Source organism: Ahaetulla prasina, chromosome 14, assembly GCF_028640845.1.
Source record: "Ahaetulla prasina isolate Xishuangbanna chromosome 14, ASM2864084v1, whole genome shotgun sequence".
Classification (NCBI taxonomy): Eukaryota; Metazoa; Chordata; class Lepidosauria; order Squamata; family Colubridae; genus Ahaetulla; species Ahaetulla prasina.
In genome coordinates this window covers 21515095-21542975 of record NC_080552.1, presented here as the reverse complement: position 1 = coordinate 21542975, position 27881 = coordinate 21515095, and the positions used below count along the sequence as shown (strand labels likewise).

General features: G+C 48.0%; 1 protein-coding gene and 1 long non-coding RNA gene across 3 annotated transcripts; one reads left to right on the top strand and one right to left on the bottom strand.

Annotated features, from left to right (window-relative positions):
* Positions 1–2622: 2622 nt before the first annotated feature.
* Positions 2623–5644, bottom strand: LOC131185417 (uncharacterized). The gene is made up of 3 exons (XR_009152136.1): positions 5480–5644; positions 4490–4656; positions 2623–3234 (listed from the first exon to the last, which is right to left on the bottom strand). It is a non-coding gene; the product is annotated as an uncharacterized LOC131185417 (long non-coding RNA).
* Positions 5645–6358: 714 nt separating this feature from the next.
* Positions 6359–22974, top strand: AMZ1 (archaelysin family metallopeptidase 1). Of its 2 annotated transcripts, XM_058157496.1 has the most exons (7): positions 6359–6469; positions 13920–14238; positions 15265–15432; positions 17322–17450; positions 19005–19174; positions 19663–19839; positions 22245–22974. In XM_058157496.1, the coding sequence occupies exons 2-7, from the start codon at positions 13935–13937 to the stop codon at positions 22821–22823; spliced, it is 1527 nt and encodes a 508-aa protein (XP_058013479.1). In that variant the 5' UTR covers positions 6359–6469; positions 13920–13934; the 3' UTR covers positions 22824–22974. The 2 variants fall into 2 exon arrangements, with proteins under 2 accessions (XP_058013479.1, XP_058013478.1); XM_058157495.1 differs by lacking the exon at positions 6359–6469 and having other exon boundaries at positions 13404–14238.
* Positions 22975–27881: the final 4907 nt, after the last annotated feature.

Sequence of the window (27881 nt, the reverse complement as noted above, 5' to 3'; positions counted from 1 at the left end):
GTCTTACCCTTGCCAAGATTAGATGCTCCTGATCTAGGTAATTCCATTCAAGAAACCCTTGGGGAAAAAAACGGAAGTGTTCTGTCCCCCCTCGCCTCCGTCCGAGCGATGGCTTAATTAGCCGGCAGTATCAGCTCTGGCAGCAAACTAGCGAGCATCTGCCAAGTGTCTCTGTTATCTCCCTCGACACCGATGAGTCACCCAGGAACAAACAGTACTTCAGCTCTTAGTTAAGCAGTTAATTTGCCGGCTACGAAGAGGCACAGCAGCTCTTGCTGCCTTTATATCCTGTGGGGTGTGGCTTCATGACTCAGCACTTCCTAGGCCTGCCCCACCCCTGCTTCTGTTGTTCCCTCCTCTCCTGCCTACGAAACCTAGGGTCCAGCCAGGCCTGATTGCAGTCAGCCGGGTCTGGAGGCGTGGCCTGAGGGGGAAAGTCAAGGAGCGGAGGCCTCGTTATCTCTTCCACCTGGCCTGTTTCTGGCTCCTGGAGCTGAGCCAGGGAAGCCGGTGCTCCCGAGGTAAGTCCTGACGGCCCTTCCCCCTCACTTTCCAAGTCACTTTCTGGCAGGAGGCCTGGCTCGGAGGGCGCAGACACAACAGGAAGGTTTATTTGGGCTCCTTATGTAGCAGCCTCCATCTGGAGGTACGTAGGAATGGGTCTATGACAGTGATGGTTAACCTTTTGGTGCCAAGTGCCCAAAGCGGAAATGCACGAGTGCGTGCCAGAACCCCCAAAATGCAATGCGCGCATCCCACCCGTGCCCTGTTTTGGCTTCCAGGTTGGTGCAGGAGGCTTTCCAAGCCCAAAGTGGGATGGGGGGGGGCTGCGCCCTGATTTGGGCCTGGAAAGCCTCTTGCACCAACCTGCACCCCCCTCCATGCGCCCTCCCATGCATGGACATGCGCCTCCCCCCTCATGCACCCCACCCCTGCGTGACAGAGACTTGAAGACCAGCTGGCCGGTGGGAGGCACACGCACATGCACGGTGGAGCTGGGCTGGGGTGACGGCTGGCGGGCCTGCAGAGGGGGCTCTGCACGCCAGCTATGGCACGCATGCCATAGGTTCATCACGGGTCTATGACAACTCGCCATAGCTCAACTCTGCAGGACAAAGAGTTATATTAATATCAAAGAAACGGTGGGATAGAGTCATCAAAGGCTGCAAAAGGACAGAATGAAACGTGAATGACAAAAATCAAAAAGGTTTTATTTATTTTAAATACATGAAATTGTCCTGCAGCGAGTTAGCCATAGTGAGTTGTCCCATTCTATGTGGAAATACCTGCAGAGTACATCACCCTGCCAACAAAAGTGCATATAGTCAGGGCTCTGGTGGTCCCAGTTGCAATGGATGGCTGTGAAAGTTGGACCATAAGGAAGGCTGAGCGCCAAAGAATTGAGGCCTTTGAACTCTGGTGCTGGAAAAGACTCCTGCGAGTCCCTTGGACTGCAAGGCGATCCAACCGGTCAGTCCTAGAGGAGATCAACCTTGACTGCTCTTTAGAAGGCCAGATCCTGAAGAGGAAACTCAAATCCTTTGGCCACCTGATGAGAAGGAAGGACTCCCTGGAGAAGAGCCGAATGCTGGGAAAGACTGAGGGCAAAAGAAGAAGGGGACGGCAGAGAATGAGGTGGCTGGATGGAGTCACTGAGCTTAAATGGACTCCAGAGGATGGTAGAAGACAGGAAGGCCTGGAGGAACATTGCCCATAGGATCACGAAGGGTCAGACATAACTTCACAACTAACAACAACAACCCACAGAGTTGAAACCTGCGTGCCAGGCCACTTAATTATTAAAGGAGGAAAGCCAAAAGGAGAGCTCTGAGTAGTTGAAAATGATCCCAGGTCTTAAATCGCAGCCAAAGGATGGGGGAAGAGGACCATGCAGATAACGTCGTTCTCTTAAAAATGCACTTTCTTACATGGAGCTACACTTATTTCCTGCTGAAGAGCCGTGGATAATAACGATGATTATAAATGATTACAGCCAAGTTTCCCCCACCCCCTTCCCTTCCTGGGGGTGGTAAATGCAGTTTTCTCGCCCCCTGTTTTATTCTCGCGGCAAGGAGGGAAAGTGCTTGGCCGCCTTCAGATGAAGCAAGTCGGGCCGGGATTCGTAGGTTTCCGTCGGCACAGTCGGAATCGGAGGAATTTCAGACATCAAACACGTAGCCCTTCTTACATGCCTCTCTTGATGTATCCTTTGGAAATCTGAACAAATGTGCTGTGCGCAGCTTCTGTCTTGACTTAGTGGGGAGCGAAGCGCTCTTGAGTCAAGTCCGAGATTTGTGTGGGCGAAGCCTTGAGACAGAACTTAATAGAAAAGAGGAGAAGAAGAAAAAAAATAACCCCTTAACGCCAAAGCCAGCCAAAGCTACGAATCCAAAGAATTACATTTGCTCCTGGAAGCATTGACAGGAGAGTATAAAAAAAACTGATTGATTAGGTTTTTTTAAAATGATTTTCTTTAATCAAGCACATCTAAGCAGCTTGTAAAAGTTCTATTCGATTGTGTTCACTATACGATCCCGCAGGTATAGATCAAAAATAAATTCAGTTATAAAACTTAAGGTTTTGTACAAATGTGGACATGGATCCCATCTGGGGGAGAATTAATTGATTCCAAGGGAAGGGAACCCCAGGCGTCTCTAGCAACCCACCTCTGGATTGAGGTCGGCCAGGAGTGTCAGAGTACCTCACCCATAATCTTCAACCAGGAGAGGAGTTGCAAACCAAAGGGCGCCAACACGAGGAATTCTATCCTGAAATAGTTCCTGGACATGTCTAATGAAAGAAAAAGGACACACACACACACACACACAAAATAATTGTAGACCGAACTATTTGCATTACTTTCGACAGCCTAGTGTGTTTTCCCCGAAACAGAATAACAGGATTGGAAGGGACCTTGGAGGTCTTCTAGTCCAACCCCCAGCTCAGGCTGAAAACCCTAAACCATTTCAGCCAAATGGCTGTCCAATCTCTTCTTAAAAAATCTCCAGTATTGGAGCATTCACAACTTCTGGAGGCAAGTCGTTCCACTTGGTTACTTGTTCTAATCGTCAGAAAGTTTCTCCTTCATTTCCCGGTTGCTTCTCCCCTTGATGAGTTTCCATCCATCGCTTCTTGTCCTGCCTTCTGGTGCTTTGGAAAATAGATGGACCCCTTCTTCTTTGGAGCAGCCCCTCAAATATTGGAAGACTGCTATCGTGTCGCCCGTTAAGACAACTACAAAAAAAAAATGAAGATCAGTTTTTAGCAATCCAAAATGCCTCGTTTTAGCATCCTAGGGCTTTTGCCTGCTCTAAACATAAGGAAAGCAGCTTTTTGCAAAACAGAAGGAGCCATTTCTTCGCAAGAGGGTGGGGGACAGGAGAGCTACGGAAGACCTACAACCCTAATTATCTTGAGCGCTGGAGCATGCTTTGCGCCTGCTCCCAGCACCCGCCGCTAGGGCTCCAGGCTTCAGAATTTAATGAGAATTGTTACACGTAAAGAGAAGAATGCATCAGACGAGATGACCGATTCTCCCCCACCCACCCACCCAAGGTCTCTGCAGAAAATGAAAATATTCGGCATCTGCAAGAGATGGGGTTGGAGGCAACGACAGCCTGCTGTTGATATCATTTAGCGCCCAGCAAGGCAAGCAAATACAAATATTAAAGCATTGCACGCTGCAGTGATTCACGCTGCTTTGCAAAACAGGCACAAATGATTCCTTAGCTGGGAAGATCTGGGCAGGCTGACTCCTCAGCGAGCTGCCAGGAGATGTGGATGAGCTGAATAGATGACATCTCTCCTCTCCTCTCCTCCCCTACAGGTGTGTGAGATGCTTCCTTCTCCAAGTGTGAGAAGGAAGCCTGCAAAAAGCGAATCAGAATATTCCACCAGCTTTAAACCCAGCAGCGATGGATATGGGTGATTATGGGAAATAAACCCCTGTTCCTTTTGCAGCTATGCTAATAGCAGAGGCGAGAGGGACCGAAACCTTCACACACACACACACACACACACACACACACACACACACACACACAGAAAGAGAGAGAGAGAGAGAGATAGCACAAAAGGCCTGTTTCTGAAGTGTGTGGCTGTCTCTTGTGAATGCAAATACAGCATCTCCAGACCATTCATTTGCCTCCAAGACATAATGAAGTGTGGTGCCAAATTGAACTTGAAGTCCACCCGTTTTTGTTGGCTGGGGAATTCTGGGAACTGAAGTCCACGAATCATAAATGGATGGGGAATTCTGGTGGTTGAAGTCCACCCGTTTTAGTTGGCTGGGGAATTCTGGGACTTGAAGCCCTCAGTCTTAAAGTTGACAAGGTTGAGAAACAATGGTTTAGCATCAGAAGCGGACCTGTCCTTTTGTGGATTATTCCACAGGAAAAGAAGGAGACATCATTGTGGATTGGACCTGGGAATGGAGAAGCCCCAAATCCAATTTGAAGAAGAAGATGGAGACAGAGAGAGAAATACATACCGAAAAACCAGAAGCCAGTTTAAAGCCAGGAATCACAGGCCATCTCGGCCTTTTTACTCTCAGCTACTGAAGCCAAACCAGTTTTGAGGACGGTCCCTTCCTTAAAGCCAGACAAGGAAGACCCCCATCTGAACAGACTCCGTGCCCTCCAACTTCCAAGGGGCAGCCTTTAAAAGAGAAAGAGGGTCCATTCAATCATTTCCTTGAAAAGGAAAGAGGGGAGGGATTGGGAGTCCGACACACACGGGCTTTTCTTTTGCAGACAGACATGATTAAGAGGGAAGAGGGAGAACAACGAAAGGCGAGGGGGGACACACAGCCCTCATCACCTCCCCTCAAAAGCCAGGAGGGAGGGGGCTTGCCAAAGGTCAAGGCTGAGCCCAGGAAATCTGGAAGGCGTTCCTAGCCCAGCCTCTGGATAATTGGATGTCTTTGGCAGGATGGAAAGCAAAGCACGAATCCTCGAATACAGCTCATCTGCCTGGAACCCGCACTGCATATCGGACATTAATACAATTGAGTGAGTCCACAGGTATTTCACGAGAAGAGTCCTCCACTCCTCTGCTCGCAACAAAATCCCTTATGACACCAGGCTTGAAATTTTGGGCTTAGACAACTTAGAACTACGCCGCCTTCGGTCTGACCTAAGCGTAGTACACAAAATTATCTGCTACAACATCCTACCTGTCAATGACTACTTCAGCTTCAACCGCAACAATACATGAGCACGCAATAGATACAAACTTAAAGGGAACCACTCCAAAACTCGATTGCAGAAAATACGACTTCAGCAACAGACTGGAACTCACTACCTGACTCTCTGGTCTCATCCCCATGGAGGTCTTTTAGTCCAACCACCTGCTCAAGCAGGAGACCCTGCCTATGTCATTTCAGACAAACGATTGTCCAGTCTCTTCTTAAAGATTTCCTGTGACGAAGCACCCACAACTTCTGGAGGCAACTTCTGTTCCACTGGTTAATTATTCTCACCGTTAGGAAGTTTCTCCTTCATTTCCAGGTTGCTTCTCTCTCTCCTTGGTTAGTTTCCATCCGTTCCTTCTTGTCCTGCCTTCAGGTGGTTTGGAGAATAGCTTGACCCCCTCTTCTTTGGGGCAGCCCCTCAAATATTAGAATAGTGTGATCCTGTCACCCTTAGTCCTTCTTTTCTCTAGGCTTGTTGTTATTGTTATTAATCGTCCGACCCATCGAGACCCCGTGGACCACGTTCCTCCAGGCCTTCCTGTCCTCTACCATCCCCTAGAGTCCATTTAAGATCAGGGCTGACTGCTTCAGGGACTCCATCCAGCCATTTCTCTAGAGCAGGGGTCTCCAACCTTGACAACTTTAAGCCTGGTGGACTTCAACTCCCAGAATTCCCCAGCCAGCTGGGAGTTGAAGTCCTCCAAGCTTAAAGCTGCTAAGGGTGGAGACCCCTGCTCTAGACTAGCCATACCCGATTGTGTTTCAGTCTCCAGGCCTTTAATCTGTTTAGTTGCTCTTCTCTGCACCTTTTTTTCACCCAAAGTCTCAACATCTCTGTTTTTTAACCTGGTGACCAAAACTGGATTCTCGGCTTCAGCCAGGCTGGACTGTCGGGCGGCAGGGGGAACCACCGGGGATCCTCCCACCCTTATGGAAAACCTATTTACCACCAGCCGCCTTTCCTCCTCTGGAAAAGGCTCAGAGCAAAGCCATCCACACGACCCCCGCCTCGCCCCAGCGGCGGTGGGGAGTCTCCGCACCTTGTTTTCCTCCAGTGGGAACTTCGCCCCGGCTTCCCTCGATCGACTCTCCCCCCCCCCACCAAAAAAAGCAGGTCGCCTCCCCCCTCCGCAACGTCACGGGCTCGGAAGCATCCTTCCCTCCGGTGCTGCCCCCCCTCCCCAATCCACCCAACCAGCCAGCCTGTGTTTGCCAGCCCGCCGAGCTCTGCAGAAAGGCGAGCCAGCGGCGTCACGCAGCCCGGCCGCGGTCCGAGCGGTAAGTCCCGTGCCCGGTCAGCCAGCTGAAGACCCCCGGCCCCCAGCAGCCTGCCTGCCTGCCTGCCTGCCCCGAGGCGAGAAGGAGGGAAGGAGGCTGAGCTGACCCAGCCGTGGTCGCTTGCAAGGTGGGGAGACTCCGCTGCGGAAGAGAAGGGAAAGGAAGGGAAGGGAAGGAAAGAAGGAAGGAAGGAATAGAGGGGAAGGGAAGAGAGAGGGAGGAAGGACAGGAGCAAGGAAGGAAGGAAAGAAGGAGGAGAGGAGATGAGAAGGAGGGAGGATTAGAGGGGAAGGGAAGAGGGAGGGAGGGAGGAAGGAAAGAAGGAAAGAAGGAATAGAGGGGAAGGGAAGAGAGAGGGAGGGAGGAAGGAAAAAAAGAATAGGGAAGGGAAGAGAGAGGGAGGGAGGACGGGAGCAAGGAAGGAAGGGAGGGAGCAAGGAAGGAAGGAAAGAAGGAAGAGAGGGGAAGGGAAGAGAAGGAAGGAAGGAAGAGAGGGGAAGGGAAGAGAGGGAGGGAGGATTAGAAAGGAAGAGAGAGAGGGAGGAGGAAGATGGTGGGGGAGAAAGGGACGGAGGGGTCCGGGTGAGATTCGGAGGGACCAGGGCTTTCAGAGGGACTTTTGCCGACCGACCTCCCCCCACCACCATCCCCCAAAAGAAGATGCCGGTTAGACATCGGCGGACAAACAGACCAGCGAATCGCGTTTGCGGGGCGCCAGAGAGTTTGCGGGGCCCCGAGGAGCGAGGCTCTCCCCTTCCCTACGCTCCAAGAATGGCGAGACCCTTGCCTTGCCCTCCCCCCCCCGTTGCCTGGCCCAACGCCTGGGGAGGTCCCCCATCCCCGGATAGGGAAACGCACCGGCGGCACGGTAGGAGGTGGGATTTGAGCGGCGGGTCTTTTGGCTGTGGTCGGGGCGCAAGGGAACCGTCGGGGCTAGGAGATAAATTGTTTTCTTGCGCGAGTGGTCAGTCCCGCGAGGAGGGAGGTTGGACGGCTGGGATGTGGGCAAAAGAGGGGCTTCCCCCCCTCCTCAAGCCCGTCTCCCCTTTTCCAAGCCTGCAAGAAGAGAGGGAGGAAGGAGATGAGGAAGAAGGAAAAGAGAAGAAAGGATGGAAGGGAAGGGAAGGGAAGAGAAGAAAGAAGGAAAGAAGGAACTGAAAGAGAGAGGGAGGGAGGGAGGGAGGGAGGAAGGGAGGAGATGAGGAGGAAGGAAAAGAGAGGAAAGGATGGAAGGGAAGGGAAGAAAGAAGGAAAGAAGGAACTGAAAGAGAGAGGGAGGGAGGGAGGGAGGGAGGGAGGAGATGAGGAAGGAAAAGAAAGGAAAGGATGGAAGGGAAGAAAGAAGGAAAGAAGGAACTGAAAGATAGAGGGAGGGAGGGAGGGAGGAAGGGAGGAGATGAGGAAGGAAAAGAGAGGAAAGGATGGAAGGGAAGGGAAGAAAGAAGGAACTGAAAGAGAGAGATGGAGAGAGGGAGGGAGGAAGGGAGGAGATGAGGAGGAAGGAAAAGAGAGGAAAGGATGGAAGGGAAAGGAAGAAAGAAGGAAAGAAGGAACTGAAAGAGAGAGGAGGGAGGAGGAGGAGGAGATGAGGAAGGAAAAGAAAGGAAAGGATGGAAGGGAAGAAAGAAGGAAAGAAGGAACTGAAAGAGAGAGGGAGGGAGGGAGGGAGGAAGGGAGGAGATGAGGAAGGAAAAGAAAGGAAAGGATGGAAGGATGGAAGGGAGGGAGGGAGGAAAGAAGGAACTGAAAGAGAGAGATGGAAGGAGGAAGGGAGGAGATGAGGAGGAAGGAAAAGAGAGAAAAGGATGGAAGGGAAGAAAGAAGGAAAGAAGGAACTGAAAGAGAGATGGGGGAGGGAGGAAGGAAAGAAGGAACTGAAAGAGAGATGGAGGGAGGGAGGGAGCAGAGGAAGAGGAAGGAAAAGAGAGGAAAGGATGGAAGGGAGGGAGGGAGGGAGGGTACATGGTATTACTTTTCCCCCACAAATTGGCCTTCATCTAAATGAAATGATGCGAAGGAGCAAACCAGCATCTCTCCATACAGGGTTGGTTAAACAGATCATGGCAGCCTCTGATTCAACCCCTGCCCTAAGCCAGGATGGGCTTTAAAGAAAGGAAGGAACTAACTGGAGACAGATGTGGAACTGCTCGTCTAGGGCACAGGGTACCCAAAGTTCCCACCAGAAACAACAAGTCGCTTACACCACCATCCTGCCTTGAAAGTATCTGGAATTCACCCTAAATGTGCACAACAATCCAGTCAGTGTGGATCGAAGGGAATAGTTGGAACTCAGGACTGACCTGTGTGTTCTCTGAGCTTGGTTGTTTCCTTGCAGATGTTTCATGACCCAACTAGGGAACATCATCAGTCCTAGAAGGGAGTGGGGTTTGCGGAGAGGAGGAGGAGAAGGATTGTGGGGTTCTTGGTGCTCTCTGAGCTTGGTGGTTTTCTTGCAGACGTTTCATGACCCGAGGAGTTAATACCATCAGCGCTAGAAGGAGCCCTGGTGACACAGTGGTTAGAATGCAGTATTGCAGGCAAACTCTGCCAACAGTCTGGAGTTTGTTCCTGACGAGGCTCAAGGTTGACTCAGCTGTCCATCCTTCCAAGGTCGGTTAAGAGGATCCATATTGTTGGGGGCTCTAGACTGACATTTTAAGCCACCCAGAGTATGCTGTAAAGCACTATATAAGTCTAAGTGCGGTTGCTATAGAAGGGATAATAAACAGCAAACCTTCCTTCTAGCACTGATCACGTTACCTACTTTGGTAATGAAACATCTGCAGGAAAACAGCCAAGCTCAGAGATCATCAAGGACCCCAAGGCTAGCAAGTATTAGCATCTGATTCCCGAGATCGAGAGCCGTTTACTTCCTAAAATGATTTGTCCCTGCAGAAGATTTAAGAAATCTTCCGCCGCGAACTGAAGACACATCTTTTCATTCGCGCGGGGCTGGCTTAAATTGAATTTTAAATGTTTAAATTTATATTAATTTTAAATGGGGTTTTAGCGTTTGGTAAATTTTTAAATTTTCAGGCCAATTTGAATAAGTTTTTTAAATTCCGTTTTAATTGTATTTTGTATTGTTCATTTTATTCTGCCTGTACACCGCCCTGAGTCCTTCGGGAGAAGGGCGGTATAAAAATCAAATAAATAAATAAATAAAAAATAAATAAATAAATACTCCCAACTCCAAAGTGGAACTAAATTTAATCTCCGCCTTTCCTAGTTTTGCATGCATTCCCTCCCACACTTGTGGGTCGGGTGAATGTTACAAAGATCTCATCACATCTGGGGCTAAACTCTATCTCCATCCAGGAAGTTCTTGGATGATCCCCTGTGGGCCGTTTTCTCTCTTCTTACACCTACCCCCAAATCTGTGAAGCCAGGCCAGAAAAAATGCAGACTGAAATAAACATACTGGAGTATAATTTGAATCTGAGAATCATTTCCCACGTGTCTTTTTGGGGAAGCCGCGAATTAGAGGAACTGGGATGCAAAGTCTGGACCGAAACCAAAGCATTAAAACAGAAGTCATTTTTTCCTGCTGTTTCCAGACAAGACCAACTTCCGTTTTGCTCCTGTTTTGCAAAAGATTCCAGAAACATTTCAAGAAATATTTCAAGAGTTCAACATTTCTAAGGCTTCAGGGAAGCTTAATGTATGAAGGCTGGAATACCCGATTTTATAAATTTAAACAATAATAATAATAATAATAAATATCCACTCTCGTATATATAACACTCCTGCCTCCTTAGAAGGGATCAGGGGTGAAATCCAGCAGATTCTGACAGGTTTTGGAGAACCGGCAGCAGAAATTGTGAGTAGTTCAGAGAACCGGCAAATACCACCTCTGGCTGGCCCCAGGAGTGAGGTGGGAATGGAGATTTTGCAGTATCCTTCCCCCAAGAGTGGGGTGGGAATGGAGATTTTGCAGTATCCTTCCCCCAGGAGTGGGGTGGGAATGGAGATTTTGCAGTATCCTTCCCCCAGGAGCGGGGTGGGAATGGAGATTTTGCAATATCCTTCCTCCAGGAGTGGGGTGGGAATGGAGATTTTGCAATATCCTTCTCCCAGGAGCGGGGTGGGAATGGAGATTTTGCAGTATCCTTCCCCTGCCACGCCCACCAAGCCAAGCCCACAGAACCGGCAGTAAAAAAAATTAGATTTCACTACTGGAAGGGATGTTTTGGCATTCAAGTACCCAGGTCCTAAAAATAGGAAAATCAGTCTCATCCTGCGTTGACAGGGTTTATTTAATCATGGTTTGTTGACTGTACTCCAGTTGGCTGGATTCACACAGCACGATGAGTCAAAGCCAAGTACAGGTAGCCCTCCACTCATGACTAGTCCTTTAGCGAATCTTCACAGTTGCGACCGTGCTGAGAAGATTGACTTATGATGAGTCCTCCCACTTACGACTGTCGCAGTAATCCCCTCTGGGATGCTGCCTGGGAGAATTCTGGGAATTGAAACCCAATCTCTTAAAGTTTCCAAGGTTGAGAAATACCAGTTGATGTGAATCATGCTTGTGCAAATAATTCTGCCAACCTAGCAGTTCGAAAGCAGGTAAAAAATGCAAGTAGAAAAATAGGGACCACCTTTGGTGGGAAGGTAACAGCGTTCCGTGCGCCTTTGGCGTTGAGTCATGCCAGCCACATGACCACGAAGACGTTTTCGGACAGCGCTGGCTCTACGGCTTTGAAACGGAGATGAGCACCGCCCCCTAGAGTCGGGAACGATTAGCACATATGTTGTTGTTGTTGTTGTTGTTGTTGTTGTTGTTGTTGTTGTTATTATTATTATTATTATTATTATTATTATTATTATTATTATTATTATTATCTCAATTTTTATACCGCCCTTCTCCCGAAAGACTCAGGGCGGTGTACAGCCAGGTAAAACAAACAATGTAATATACAATTAAAATACGAATTAAAAAACTTATTACATAATTGGCCTAAAACTTTGGAACATAAAAACTAAAAACCCACTAAAAATTACTAGTAAAAATTTAAAATTTAAAACCAATAAAATTTAAGCCAGCCCCGCGCGAATAAATAATAATTAAATAATAAATAAGTGTGTTTTTAATTTGCGGCGGAAGGTCCGAAGGTCAGGTATTTGGCGTAAGCCCGGGGGAAGCTCGTTCCAGAGGGTAGGAACCCTCTGCGAGGGGAACCTTTACCTTTTAGTGCAAATAATTTCTGGTGGCAACTAAGCGTAGAGAACTTTATTCAGGCAGAAACAATTTAAAAAAAAATAAATACAGATTTTTCAATACCATTAAAATACTTCCATACAGGGTGCTTGGATCAGTTATGTTTCACCCTACAGAAATACAGCCTCATTTTACTGGTTATTAGAAACCCAAATGGGACCACGAAGCGCTAAGAGAATTCATTAAAATGCCTTTTTTTTTCACCCCCCAGCATGTTGAAACGTTTTTTTTCTAAAGAAGGAACCCTGAGGTTGGTTTGGGGTTTTATACTACCCCATGGGTATCTGCAGTCATCTTTTCGCTGTATGTTTTATTCGGGGGTGGGGGGCAGGAGGGGGAGTGTACGCCAGAGGAAAACAGTTTGCGAGTAGTCCAGACACGTACTTTCAAACAGAATAATCCAGGGATACTTGTCACGCATTGGGAGTTGCTAAAGAGGAGCCAAGTCACAAAAAAAGAATTATTCATGAAAACAGAGGGAACGGCTGCAAGTTTTCCTGATGTGCAATTTTTGGCAGGATGGCAGTTAAACTTATTGGAAAGGAGGAGACCCGGTTGGGCAGCCGGAAACAGGACAATGCTGAGGAAGAGTGAGGTGGTGGAAGATCAGCGTTTCCATAGTTGATAAAATAGGAATCATTAATTTTTTTAGTAGCCGCCATAATTCCGGGAGTTTTCCATTACGGGGGTGGAATTTTTCCCGCCAGCCTTCTCCCCTGGTGGAAAGGCTAACCATTAAATGTGGCAGGGCCTCGCTCACCAATATTCCAGTTGTGCTTGTGTTGGTCTTCCTAGGAGGCATTAATGACATTTTATGTTTTCTTTTGCCCTGCTGGGAAAAAGCTTCAGAATCAAATTCAGTTCAGTTCCACCCTTTGTCTGTCTCTCTCTCTCTCTCTTTATCTCTATCTCCATCTATCTATCTATCTATCTATCTATCTATCTATCTATCTATCTATCTATCTATCTATCTATCTATCTATCTATAAAAAAAATCATTTCCCCTGTTCTTACATCTAGGAGAACTAGTGGATTCCAAGCAAACTTGAAAACAGAATGTAAAATAGTTATTGTCCCTTATTTAGTTGTGCCTTCTATAACCAAATGGTTAAATTTTTAGGAGTGAGTGTAAACCAGAGGTGGGTTTCAGCAAGTTCTGACCAGTTCTGGAGAACCGGTAGTGGAAATTTTGAGTAGTTCGGAGAACCGGTAGTAAAAATTCTGACTGGCCCCACCCCCATCTATTCTCTGCCTCCCGAGTCCCAGCTGATCGGGAGGAAATGGGGATTTTGCAGTATCCTTCCCCTGGAGTGGGGAGGGAATGGAGATTTTTCAGTGTCCTTCCCCTGCCATGCCCACAAAGCCATGCCCACCAAGCTGGCCATCACGCATGTGCGTGACATCAACCAGGAAGTTCGGGTGCTGACCTGCGCATGCATGATGGAACACCGCTCTTCCGGGTATCGGTGCTCCTGTGCATGTGACGGTCAGCTGACTGGTGCGCGTGTGATCACAGGAACACGGAATAGGAGCCAGTGAGGCCGCACATTCTTCACGGGATGGTTTCACGTGCCGCTTCTGGCATGTGCGCCATAGGTTCGCCGACACTGCCCTATATCATTCCGGACAAATGCCAGTCGAGTCTTGTCATGTCCCACTCCGCCTCTGACGGCCGGGTCTGGGAAGTCTGTATCAAGCGTGGCCACAAAGCCTCTGCAGCTTTGCCAAAGTTCTGTCAGAGTTCTCAGGGCAGACAGGAATCCAAGGTGTGACTTCAGCAATCCAGATTAGACTTTGCCTGACTCAAGGAATGCCAGAAAGCAGATCCTTTATATAGGCCATGGGGTGTGGCTCCATGACTCAGCACTTATCCAGGCCTGCCCCTCCCTTCCTTTTGCTGACGTCGCCTCTCCATTCTCCGGAAGCGTGGATCTGTCCACCCTCCAGCTGCCGGCAATTCCAGCTCGTGACTGGCTTCATGCTCCTCAGGCTCACATGCTGTGGGGGAGGGGTTTATTTGCTCAGTCTGTCCGGGCATGGTGCCAGGACTGGGGGCTGGAGGCATGCCAGGCCGTTTGTCTGCACTATCAGTCCCTGGCTGAGATAACAGGAGATGAGAGGGGCCCGGCTGCGGAGAGGGGGGCGGACGAGGCACAACACATCTCTTCTTTGCCAAGTGTGGGTAATCTGGTTAATCGCCAGCTTTTCTCTTTTTCTCCTCCCAACCAGAGTCGGCTGTCAGCGATGTTGCAGTGCAGACATGCTCAGGAATTTAGCTTTGGGCCCCGGGCATTGAAAGATGCTTTGATTTCCACCGATCCTGCCCTGCAGGATCTTTACGCCAAAGCTTTCTCTAGCACCGAAAAACTCTTCCTCTCCGAAGCTTACAACCCACGCCGGACCCTTTTCTGCAGTTTGTTCATCAGGACGGCTTTTGATTGGCTGCTCAGCCACCCGGATGGTCCCGAGGATTTTGAGACCTTCTACTACACGCTCCTAAAGAAAAAGCAACGGTTCTGTCGCAAGCACATCTACCTGCAACCCATCGGTAAGTCGGCGGATGGATCGGAAGAGGGTGGGAGGAAGGAAATTTGTTTTGGAAGGTGGACTTTGCCAAACCTTTTTTTTAATGGGTTTCATCACTTGGAAACCTGACAAGGATCTTAACTGGGGCTTATTTTTTGGGTAGGGCTTATATTATGAGCATTTTATGAAAAATCATGCTAGGGCTTATTTTCTGGTTGGGTCTTATTTTGGGGGGAAACACGGTACTAAATGCACCCATCTGGCTGACGATCTTAACTGGGTCTTATTTTTTAGGTAGGGCTTATATTACCAGAATCCTGAAAAATCATGCTAGGGTTATTTTCTGGTTGGGTCTTATTTTGGGGGAAACAGGGTATATGCCGTTAATCCTCGATTTACAAATATTCCTTTAGCTACTGTTCAGTGTCCTCACATTTATGACCGTTCCAGGATCCTCGTAATCGTGTGATCAAAATTTGGGCTCCCAGCCATTGGCGTGTGTTCGCGATGGGTTGCAGTGTGCTGGGGTCCTGTGATCGCCATTAAGGACCTTCACAGCTGGCTTTTGACAAGCAAAGTCAGTGGGAAAAGCTGGATTCGCTTAACGACTGCACGGTTCATGTAATGACCACGGGGATTCACTTAACAACTGTGGCAAAATGTTTGCAAAATTGGGCACGACTCGCTTAAACAAAAAAGCTTGCCTACCAATGGAAATTCTGGTCGACCAATTGTGGTCGTAATCCGAAGACTACCTCCAGTCATTATCTGAGACGTGGCCACTTTGCTCTCTAAACCCAATGAAATTGCGGTTTCCCCCTCCCCAATTTTTTTAATTCTTTAAATCACATGGAGATTTACTTTAAATAATTTTCCGCAGCCGAGTGGAGATTTCCTGAGTTAAGATCAAAGGGCCACAAAATACTGTGTAAACATACTTTTCCCCACTCCCCATCAGCAGGAAAATAGGACCCCTTCTCCCCCACCCCCCGCCCCAAATCGACAGGTGAAAATGTGCAACCCTGTCACTTGATGCTTCTGTTCCCAGACCTAAGCGAAGGGCCCGTGGGAATTTCTCTCCTGGATTCCCTCCGGAGCTGCGTGGAGTCTTTCTTCCTGGGTCTCCGAGTCAAGTGCCTTCCTTCCGTCTCCATCTCTTCCATCCACTGTTGTTACCGTCACAATCAGGATTCGGACAGGAGGCAGCTTCACACAGGTGAGGCGGTGGGGCGAACAACCTGGGAGGATGATAGTGGTGGGGTCGTTTGGAGCTTTTGAGACAAGGTCCTGGGTGCTCTGAGACCTTGGTGGTTTTCTTGCAGATGTTTCATGACCTGACTAGGTAATGGTATCAGTGGTAGAAAGGAGAGGGGGTTTGCAGGGAGGAGGAGGGGGGAGGGAAGGAAGGAAGGAAGGAAGGAAGATGGAGGAAGAGGAAGAAGAGGATGATGATGTGAGCTGTGAGCTGAAAACGCATCTATTTATTCAAGTAGGATTGGCTTAAAAGTTTTACTAAATTTTAATTGGGGTTATTTATTAATTTTAGTGTTTTAAACTTTTTAAATGTCGGCCACTTTTGTAATATGTTTTGTTTTAAATTCTGTTTTAACTGTGTATATTGCGGATTTTATTCTGGCTGTAGGAGAGTTTGCAGAGAGGAGGAGGAGGAGGAGGAGGAGGAGGAGGAGGAGGAAGGAAGGAAGGAAGGAAGGAAGATGGAGGAAGAGGAAGAAGAGGATGATGATGACGGGGTCCTTGATGCTCTCTGAGTTTGGTTGTTTTCTTGCAGACGTTTCATGACCTGACTAGGTAATGGTATCAGTGGTAGAAAGGAGAGGGCTTTGCAGAAAGGAGGAGGAGGAGGATGACAACGACTGTGGGCCTCTTGGTGGTCTCCGAGCTTAGTCATTTTCTTGAGGACATTTCATTACCCAACTAGGGAACATCATCAGCACTAGAAGGGACTGGAGTTTGTGGAGCGAAGGAGGATAATGATGGGGTCCTGGGTGCTCTCTTGAGCTTGGTTGTTTTCTTGCAGACGTTTCATGACCTATCTAGGTCACATTATCAGTGCTAGAAGGGAGAGGGGTTTGCAGAGAAGAGGAGGAGGAGGAGGAGGAGGAGGAGGAGGAGGAGGAGGAGGAGGAGGAGGAGGAGGAGGAGGAGGAGGACGAGGACGAGGAGGAGGAGGAGGAGGAGGAGGAGGAGGAGGATGACGACGACTGTGGGCCTCTTGGTGGTCTCCGAGCTTAGTCATTTTCTTGAGGACATTTCATTACCCAACTAGGGAACATCATCAGCACTAGAAGGGACTGGAGTTTGTGGAGCGAAGGAGGATAATGATGGGGTCCTGGGTGCTCTCTTGAGCTTGGTTGTTGGGTTTTCTCCATGTAAAATTGGAGGTGTCTTGGCGACATTTCGACAAAGTCTCATTTGTCATCTTCAGGCTTCAGCTTCATGCTTCTGGGAGCTTGGTTGTTTTCTTGCAGACGTTTCATGACCTATCTAGGTCACATTATCAGTGCTAGAAGGGAGAGGGGTTTGCAGAGAAGAGGAGGAGGATGACAACGACTGTGGGCCTCTCGGTGGTCTCCGAGCTTAGTCATTTTCTTGAGGACATTTCATTACCCAACTAGGGAACATCATCAGCACTAGAAGGGACTGGAGTTTGTGGAGCGAAGGAGGATAATGATGGGGTCCTGGGTGCTCTCTTGAGCTTGGTTGTTCGGGTTTTCTCCCATGTAAAATTGGAAGTGTCTTGGCGACGTTCGACAAAGTCTCATTTGTCATCATCAGGCTGGTGTTTTCAGCTTCCTGCTTCTAGGAGCAATACCGTATTTTTCAGAGTATAAGATGTGTCTTTCCCCCCCAAAAAAGAGGGTGAAAATCTGGGTGCGTCTTATACTCCGAATGTAGCCCCGCCCAGCTTCTCAAAGGAGGTTTCAGAGGCAGGAAAGTTTTTCTGAAACAGAGTTTCAGAGGCAGAAAAAAAAGGAGAAGAAAAAAAGGGAACACGCTACGGGACATCCGATCCTATTTTACCAGGCAGCCCAAAAGTTTCAGGCGTAATTCCATCCTGTCTTTTTTGTTTATTTGCTCCTTTAGATGGCATCTTGACCTTTCTGAAGAACAACAAGCCGATGGACGCTCTCTGCGTCTTGGGCCTCACCCTCGCTGACCTCTACCCGTGTGAGACGTGGCGTTTCACCTTTGGCAAGTTCTTGCCAGGCCAAGGTGTGCTCGATATCTTGTCCCCTCTTCTGGGTTGGGTCAACCCTCCAAAGGTTGAGTCAAGGTGTGCGCTCTTGGGATGAGATTTCTGAGATCGAGGGACATCCAGAAGCTCTTCATTACCACGTCTGATGAGGGGAGGTGGGAAGAGCTTCAAAAACGTGGTTTCTCACTTCAATTTTCACAGAATGTGATGAATCGTACTTCATTGGGCGCTAAGATTCCAAGGCGTTCTTAATATTACAAATGTTTCAGTGGTGGGACTCCAAATCTTTTCCTACCGCTCACAGCCTCCTGATTGTGAGGCAAGAAGAGCTCCACTTCTTGGCTACCGCACCACTCAAGAGATGAATATATATATATATATATATATTTGTTTTCTGAGGTTTTCGCGAGTGTTTGTATGTAGGTCTTTGGTTGTTTGGGTTTTCTCCCATGTAAAATTGGAAGTGTGATCACACATTGCTCCCAGAAGCACGAAGCTGAAGCCTGAAGATGGCGAATGGGACTTTGTCGAAGGTCAAGACACTTCAATTTTACAGGAGAACAACCAAAGACCTACATATATATACCTATAGGTCTTTGGTTATTCGGGTCTTCTCCCGTGTAAAATTGGAAGTGTCTTGGCGACGTTTCGACAAAGTCTCATTCGTCATCTTCAGGCTGGTGTTTTCAGCTTCCTGCTTCTAGGAGCAATACCGTATTTTTCAGAGTATAAGATGTGTCTTTCCCCCCCAAAAAAGAGGGTGAAAATCTGGGTGCGTCTTATACTCCGAATGTAGCCCCGCCCAGCTTCTCAAAGGAGGTTTCAGAGGCTGAAAAAAGCATCAGAAAAGAAGCTTCAGAAAAGAAGCCCCCAAACAGAGCTTCAGAGGCTTTTTTTCTGAAGCTGTTTCGGAGGCTTTCAGAGGCAGGAAAAAGTTTTTTTCTGAAACAGAGTTTCAGAGGCAGAAGAAAAAAGCAAGGCACAGAGCTCACAACCAAGGAACCTGTTGCTAAAATTCACCTCTTGGAACAGGTGATTGGGAGTATTCTGGGAGGCCGATCCACTTGCCAATCAGCTTTTTTCTTATTTTCCTCTACCAAAAACTAAGGTGCGTTTTATACTCTGAAAAATATGGTATATATAACTCAATTAATACCAGTTCAGCAATACATAAAAAGTTATTACTGGATTGAGATTTTAAACGCCGATCGAGCCTTAGCCAAACCTTCATTCTGCTTTTTTATAGCCACCTTGTTTGTTATTTCTTCCCTGGCTGTAAGCTGAGTTGTCCTTGAAGGGGTAAAAGCTGAAGGCGGCCTTATCATTGCAACCAACCTTAATCCAACCGTGATTCACTTTCATTCCATTGTGCGTGGAATTACCTCGCGGATCATCTTGTAAAATGTGCCGTTGTGCTAGAAATCGATTTAAAATGGCCCAAGGACCAGCCGTTTGAAACAGAGGGTTCAACCCGGCACAGGAAGTCTGTCCTTGATGGTTACGTATAGGAGATGACACACCTGCGGGAAATGCGACCCACCTTCCTCACCCCTGGTTTCCTTTCTCCGCAGAAGTGGGCGTCTGCAGTTTTGCCCGATTTTCCAGCGATTTCCCCCAGGTGGCTTGCCCGGCTTTCAATCCATCTCCACGCCGACAGGAAGCTCGTGACGAAGAAGAAGTGGAACTAGCCAGGAAGCAAACTTTGTTGTTTAACATGTTGGAAATGCTCCAGTGTTGCAAGGTGAGGAGCACATGGGACCAGGGTGGGTTCAAAAATGGTTTTGAGACATGATCTGTCTGGGGTGTAGATCCGAAATTTCTGCCTTAAATTAGAAGGTTGGAGGAAATTAGCAGCCAAAAAAAAAGATTCCCCCCCCTTTTTTTAACTATTACCATCTGGCAGACGGTACAGGACAATAAAAACAAGGACACATAGGCTGAAAAAACAGAGCAGTAACTATATTGAACTCTACTGTACAGTATAGTGCTATATTAATGCGATATCAGAGGTTTTCATTTCAATTGTATGGAATGTGAAGGATGTGTATTTGGGTTTTATTTTTATAATTATAATGCAGACCTCGTACACGTTGTACGAGCTGCAATGACAATAAGGTAAACTAAACTAAAACTAGTAGGAACATGAGATGAAAAGCCAGGGAACTGAACCCAATTCAGGAAAAGAGTTGCCTGTTCACCTTGACGGATCCTTAGTTTTTCCTACAAAAGGTCACGTGTCATGAGATCTGTCATCTGATCGGCTTGGGGAACTGCCGTTGGCTTCAGTGCATCATGCAAGGGGCCCTCAGCTTGGATGAGATCCTGCTGCGGCCGCTGGAACCGTGTCCCATATGTCTCCGGAAGCTGCAGTACGTGGTGGGCTTCAAGCTCATCGAGCGCTACAGGGTGAGTTGAGGGTAAGAGGTGGCATGGCTCTTCTTCTCTAGGCCAAGTCCAGCTCCTTGTTGAGGAGCTCCAAAAGCCCACCAGAAGAACTGAGGTGTGTTATCAGGGGCATCAGAGTCCTCATAATTAGTGACTTTTTGTCAGTAGGCTCAGCGTGGGTCCCTGCCACCTGCTTTCTGTTCCAAGTAAAGTTGGCCTTCAGTCAAGAATGAGGAATAGCAATAGCCCATAGACTTATATACCACTTCACAGTGCTTTACAGCCCTCTCTAAGCGGTTTACAGAGTCAGCATTTTGGCTACAACAATTTGAGTCGTTTTACCGACCTCAGAAGGCTAGAAGGATGAGTCAGCTTTGACCTGGTCAGGATCGAACTCATGGCAGTGGGCATTGTAACTGCAACATCCTTCCTTCCTTCCTTCCTTCCTTCCTTCCTTCCTTCCTTCCTTCCTTCCTTCCTTCCTTCCTTCCTTCCTTCCTTCCTTCCTTCCTTCCTTCCTTCCTTCCTTCCTTCCTTCCTTCCTTCCTTCCTTCCTTTCTTTCCCAAGCTATAGCAGACTTATATACCACTTCACAGTGCTTTACAGCCCTCTCTAAGCGGTTTACAGAGTCAGCATTTTGGCTACAACAATTTGAGTCGTTTTACCGACCTCAGAAGGCTAGAAGGATGAGTCAGCTTTGACCTGGTCAGGATCGAACTCATGGCAGTGGGCATTGTAACTGCAACATCCTTCCTTCCTTCCTTCCTTCCTTCCTTCCTTCCTTCCTTCCTTCCTTCCTTCCTTCCTTCCTTCCTTCCTTCCTTCCTTCCTTCCTTCCTTCCTTCCTTCCCTTCCCTTCCCTTCCCTTCCCTTCCCTTCCCTTTCTTTCCCAAGCTATAGCAGACTTATATTCCACTTCACAGTGCTTTTACAGCCCGCTCTCAGCAGTTTAAAGAGTCAGCATATTGCCCCCCCCAAAAAAATTTTTGAGTCCTCATTGTCCCCACCTCAGAAGGATGGAAGGCTGAGTCAACTTTGAGCCTGGTGGGATTCGAACTGCCAAATTGCAGTCAGCCGGCAGTCAGCAGAAATAGCCTGCAGTACTGCACTTTGACCACTGCGCCACCGTAGCACAAGAAACAACTTTTGGCTGGAGAGAAAGGTTTGGAGAAGCTAGCAGGAGTTCTTTGCCTCCTGCTTGCAGACTAAATTGGCCACATGGGAGGCGAAAGGAAGTTGGGGAGTGAAAGAGAGCCAGAAAGAAATCCATTGAATCACAGCTTATAATTCAGCCAGGTGTGAGCAAAACGGTTTACCATCACGGATACTGGCTCTGAAACATTTAGACGTTTATAGGATTAAAATCTTATTCGCCACTCAGTTCAGAGTTTGTGTTTGAAGTATTGAGCCGTCATGTTTTCACCGGGGGCGTAGATCCAAAATTTCTGCCTTAAATTAGAAGGCTGCATGAAATTAGCAGCCAAAGATACTTTCCGACTCTGTCACTGGATTGTTTCAACTTGGAAATTCCTACCTTACGGGACTAATGCCTGGAACTTCCTTTTCAACTCTCTCACTTCTCTCAAGTTGGTGAGAACTTAGCCTGTCCGCAGACGGTTTCAGAATCACTTTGACAGCTGTTAAGAAACCAGAAAGTTTTCCCCCCCGAAAGGTGGTTAGCTATGTTTTTTTTTTTTAAACAAAATTGGGTGCATATTTACAGACGAGGCAGAGAAATGATTGCTTGCACAATGCTGTATAATCACAACAGAAAGCTCCATCTTGTGTGGTTTTTTGAGGGGGGAAGGAGGGGAATTTGGAGTACAGAAACTCTACCCCTGGATGCAGACGGTTTCAGAATCACTTTGACAGCTGTTAAAAAACCAGAGAGGGGTTTTTCTCCCCCAAAGGTTGCTAGATTTCTTTTTTTTTACAAAATTGGGTGCATAGTTGTAGAAAGTGGTAGGATTTAAATAATTTAACAACTGGTTCTCTGCCCTAATGACCAGCTATGTGGGGATGGCTCAGTGGTCATGTGACCGTGTGGGCGTGGCAAACTCAACATCACTCACGTCGATGGGCGCTTCGCTTTAGCTGTTACAATGTAATGAGGGTAAACCAGAGAGGCAGTTTCTGTAAGCAGGGCAATAAAGATGAGGCTAGAAACACCACCAGAATGTTTCCTTCGTGCCTTCCTTACAGGATTAGCCCTGCAAAGTGTGTGTGTGGGGGGGAAAACCGAAATAAGATTTCTTCCAACAACTGCTTAGAAAGTTAAGTCCCAAATAGGTGCGAACTGGCTGAATCCCATCACTGGTTGTAGGCAATGCAGAGAAACGATTGCTTGCACAATGTTTGTAACCATAACAAAAAGTTCCATCTTGTGTGTTTGTTTTTTTGGGGGGGGGTTAATTTTGGGGTACAGAAACTCTACGCCTGGATGCAGACGATTTCATCTACCTGGCTCAACCAAGACTCGACGGATCTCTCCGTCTCGGAGGACATTTGGCCACCCAGTGCAGACTCGGGGATGGGTGGCGAGAACGATTCCGAGGCCGTCACCCCCCTCTCGGAGCCCTTGACCCCAGACTCTTGCAGCCAAGCCACGTCCACCTTGCAGGATCTCGACCTGGATGAGCAGTCAACGTCTTTGGCCAGCGTCCCAGACCAGGAACAATTGGCCAGGGGCAGCGGGACCCCCAAACCCTTGGACATGATCAAGGAATACAAACGGTGGCTCGAGATGTGCATCGCGGCTCTCGAAAAGGATGTGTCGGAAGACGAAATCCAGCAACTGGACAAGACCGTGGATGCCCTGGCCCGATGGGAGATGTTCACGGGCCAGCTTCCGCACAGGCGGAAAGATTTCCATTTCCCCAACGACAGCCCTGGGTTGAGGAAAGTTCTCGGAGACAAATTCTCCTCCTTAAGAAGGAAACTGAACTCCAGAAAACTGGCCAGAGGGGAATCTTCTCCTCACCACTGGAAGTGGGAGGAGAGTTAGGTTCTCGAGACATTTTGCAGCCTGTTGTTTTTTTTTTCTTCAAAAAAAACCAACGATGGATTCCTGTGTGGGCTTGGTGAAGTCTCGTTTCTTGGATGACGGCTCGTCTTTTCAACTGCACATTCTTATTGTTTCCTCGGATGAAAAAGAATTTCCCAAGCGCAATAAAATACGTCTGTTCTTATCTTTCCTCTGGGAGTTCCTGGAAGGGGGGGGAGGGCAGGAGGGAGAGGCTCTCTTTCATCTACAAAGGGAGAATGTAGAGATCTTGACGTAGTAGTAGCCCTGAGTCTCGTTTCAATTATTGCGGATTAGGCAGGTCAAGACAAGATCCCTATTAAACATGGCCAGCCGCTACCACGGGGGAAAAACACACACAAACACAAATGCAAACGAGCTCTGCAGGAGATAGCTTTACATGTTTACGTAATCATCCTGCAAGTTATGTAATAACTCGATGTTTTTTTGACAGTAAAAATTCGGAGCGGGAAACCAAGTCCATGCCGTGTGGCATTCTCAAAAGAGGAGCGTAGAGAAACCCCCGTTATTCTGCCCTCTTCTGCCAGGTGCATGAGGTTTCCTACCTGTTACTGTTTCACCTGTTAACACATTTGTCATCCAGAAAATGCCTCACTTGGCCTGAACTTCCTCGTGGGACAGGAGAGAGAGAGAGAGAGTCTGGAAAAAGTGGGATATTATTAGGTACAGGGCTGGGTTTCACTTAACTTTGCTACCAGTTCGCTCACATGGGTGCCACCTCTCCACATGCGCGGAAGCTTCTGCGCATGCGCAGATCATATTTGATGTTGTCCGGGCAAGTGGGCGGAGCCTCCCGCCGCCGCTACTACCGGTTCGCCCGAACAGGGACAAACCGGTAGCAACCCACCACTGATTAGGTACCTTTTTGCTTAATGGTTGGGATGCAAAAGATCTGGTTTGAAAAGCAGATTTCTCTCTCTTCTCCCACAACAAAGCTTTTGATTTTAACGCAGGGGTTTTAGAATTCCAGATCTTGAAAAGGTTGCCTTCTCCCTTCTCCCCCCACGAGTGATCTTAAAATCGGGAATGTCAGCCGGTTCAGGAAGGATTCCCTGCGGAGGACCCTGTTTTAAGGAAATGTTGAATTAGCTAGCACTTGTGAAGCGGTTGACCATAAAACCAGGACTTCGGAAAGACAGATTTCTCAATGTTGAATTCTCTACCCGAAGTCTTTTATCATTAAAGTAGCCAGATACGCAGCTGCTACCATATAGCAGTCAATGAGACGTAGGCATACACAGGGCATCTTACATTGTCTAAATAGCTGAAAAAGAAAACAAGAAGCTTCACTTGAAAAAGGCAAACATACAACCGCCCATTGGATCTCTGGACTCCTTGCTTTCAACCCTGTATTCTCTCTCACGGAAAAAGAAAAAGAAACCATGGAGGCTGACCTAGCCCCCCCCACTGTGACTGCCAGCTGCTTAAATATTGTTTTAATTGCTTCTGTGGCAGCCCTTAAAAGCTGCAGGTTACACGTTCCTCTTTGCTCGTTAAAAGAAAACAGAAAAAAAACCCTGCAAACCGATCTATCCTTTTGGAAAATATCAAGGGGTGGGGGTGGGGGGTGGGGAGCACAGAAGATCAAGGCTGGCAGGGCAGAAAAGAGTATTTTAGAAATAAATAGGTTTTGATTAGATTTTAAAAGCAAAAAAAAATCAGAAGAGAGAAGATGGATCAAAAAACAAGCTTGCATCTCCTCCATCAGTTAGCAAAAACGTTTGCAGAACTTGGGGGGGGGAGGTTGTTGCTATAGCAACCAGTTCCCCTCCCCAGTGGAGGAGAATCTATTTGGCATCTCCTTGCAAAAAAAAACCAGATGCAGGCATCTGCCTCAGGCTTCCCCGCAGTTCCGTTTGGCACTGCGCTGGAAAAATGCCTCTAATGGGTGCCTTCTTCTACATAGGTGGTTCTCGACGTACGGCCATCATCGAGCCCCAAATTTCCGTTGCAAAGCGAGACCATTTCTTAAGTGAGCTCTCTGCCCCCATTTTACGACTTTTTCTTGCCACCGGTTGTTAAGTGAACGAATCACTGAGGTGGATAAATAGCCACAGCCATAGCACTTAAGATTTATATACCGTTTTGCAGCCCTCTCTAAGCGGTTTACAGAGTCGGCCTCTGGCCCCCCCAACAATCTGGGTTCTCATTTTACCCACCTCAGAAGGATGGAGGGCTGAGTTGACTTTGAGACGGTCAGGATCGAACTCCTGGCAGCGGGCAGAATTAGCCTGAAATATTCTAATCATTGTGCCACCATGGCAAGGAAGGAAGGAAGGAAGGAAGGAAGGAAGGAAGGAAGGAAGGAAGGAAGGAAGGAAGGAAGGAAGGAAAAATTAGAGGGAAGGAAAAAAGTAAGGAAGGAGGGAGGGAAGGGAGAAAAGGGAGGGAGAGAAAGGAAAGAAGCAATAGCACTTAGACTTATATACCGCTTTATAGTGCTTCTATAGCCCTCTCTAATCGTTTTATAGAGTCAGCATGTTGCCCCCAACAATCTGGGTCCTCATTTTACCCACCTTGGAAGGACGGAAGGCTGAGTCAACCTTGAGCCTGGTGAGATTTGAACTGCCAAATTGCAGTCAGCAGAAGTAACCTGCAGTGCTGCACTCCGACCACTGCGGCTCATAAAGTTACTAAAGTGAAGTGAAAGCCGGTTGTTAAGTGAACCCACCTTCCCTGTTGATTTTGCTTGTCACAAGGTCGCCAAAGGGGATCACGTGACAGCCCCCCCCCCGGCCGGACGCTGCAACGGCCATTAAGTATGAACCTGTTTTGCCAAGCGTCTGAATTTTGATCCCGTGACCCTGGGGAGGCTGCAACGGGTCGTGAAGTGTGAAAAATGGTCATAAGTCACTTGTAACTTGGAACGTTCGCTAAAGGAACGGTTTTAAGTTGAGACCGTCTGTATTGCAGGAGTAACTAACCTATCCCACAAATGAACCGGCTCTTGAAGTCTTTCAGCCAGAATGACCCTGGCTTCCGTTCTCCTCTAATATCAAAGATTAGAAGAGCTGAGCTTATTGATGCTGAAGCCTTTCACCAACAGAAAGGCTTCAAGGTGGTGCTGATTTGGGAATTCTGGGTATTGGGAGTCCACGCATCTTAAAAGTTCCCATGGTCGAGAAACACTTCCAGCAGACCAAAGTTTGCCAAACTTGGCAAATTCCATCTGTGTGACCTTCGGCACCCAGGATTCTCCTCTATAGCCCTACTGGCTAGGGCAGGGGTCTGTCGTGTCCCACTCCGCCTCTGACGGCCGGGTCTGGGAAGTCTGTATCAAGCGTGGCCACGAAGCCTCTGCAGCTTTGCCAAATTCCTGTCAGAGTTCTCAGAGCAGGCAGGAATCCAAGGTGTGACTTCAGCAACCAGATGAGATTTTGCCTGACTCAAGGAATGCCAAAAAGCAGATCCTTTATATAGGCCATGGGGTGTGGCTCCATGACTCAGCACTTATCCAGGCCTGCCCCTCCCTTCCTTTTGCTGACGTCGCCTCTCCATTCTCCGGAAGCGGGGATCTGTCCACCCTCCAGCTGCCGGCAATTCCAGTTCGTGGTTGGCTTCGTGCTCACATGCTGTAGGGAGGTTTGTTTGCTCAGTCTGTCCGGGCATGGTGCCAGGGCTGGGGGCTGGAGGCATGCCAGGCCATTCTTCTTCACTATCAGTCTCTGGCTCAGATAACAGGAGATGGGAGGGGCCCGGCTGAGGAGAGGAGGGCGGGCAAGGCACAAGAGGGTCTGCAAACTTGACTCTTTTAAGACTTGTGGACTTCAACTCCCAGGAACTCTGGGAGTTGAAGTCCACAAGCCTTAAAAGAGCCAAGTTTGCAGACCCCTGGGCTAGGGAATTCTGGGAGTTGTTGGAAGTCCACCCATGCTGGCTGTGGAATTGTGGGTACTGAGATCCACGCATCTTAAAAAGTTCTCAAGGCTGAGAAATACTGCAGCAGGCTAGTCCTTGGCAATTTTCAATGGTGTGGCCTCGAGCAGCCAGAATTCCCACCAATGGCCCTGTTGGCGGTGGCATTCTGGGATTCGAAGTCCACCCATCTAGGAAGCGTTGGGGGGAACCCTGCAGTAAACACTCCGCCAAGCAGTCTTCGTTTTTTTACAACCCCAAATAAGCGGGGGGCGGAGGAGAGAAAAGAGTTGATCCTCCAAATTCCCCCCATCTGTTCAACCCATTAATAGACAGATTTTACACATCTCGCTGCATATAAAACTCATACTCCTTTTGCAAACAGATGGCCGCGATGCGTTCAGAAAGGGTGACCGAATAAAGACGCTGCCATTTGTTTCACAATCTCTATTCCGGTTTTTAAAAAAAAAAGTATTAATTGCCTTTGGTGTGCTCTAGGCGAAAGGGAGAATGCAAATCCTGCTCCGCCAATTTAGAATTATTTGAAGTTTTTCTTTCACAAAGCGCCACAGGGCGGGAGGGAGGGAGAGAGATAGAGAGATGGATGGAGAAATGGTGTGATACAGTATTTGAATCAAAAGCTCGGCACACCAGTATAAAGTAATGAACTGGGGTGAGCAACCTACTCCCTTTCCTCTTCGCAGCATTTAAAGTTGTCGAATGCCTAGAAGAGAAAACCACTTCATAAAGGAAAGGAGCTCAAGTGGAGGCCAGGGTCTGCATCCCTTATAATAGAAAATTGACTTAACAGGTATCATCCGTAGAATCTAACTGTACTAAAGCATGAAAGCCTGCAAATTGAGAGGATTTCTGGCTGTAATGCCAGCTATTGAAATGCTAGAAATGTTGCACCAAAAGAAGAGAATATTTATACTCGGGATTTAATTGTAGGGTCCTTGGGCTCTCTGAGCTTGGTTGTTTTCTTGTAGACGTTTCACGACCCAGGTAAGTAACATCATCAATGCTAAAAGGGAGTGGGGTTTGCAGAGAGGAAGGGGGGAGGGGGAGGACTGTGGAGTCCCTGGTGCTCTCTGAACTTGGCTGTTTTTTTTGCAGATGTTTCATCACCCAGCTAGGTAACATCATCAGTGCCAGAAGGGAGTG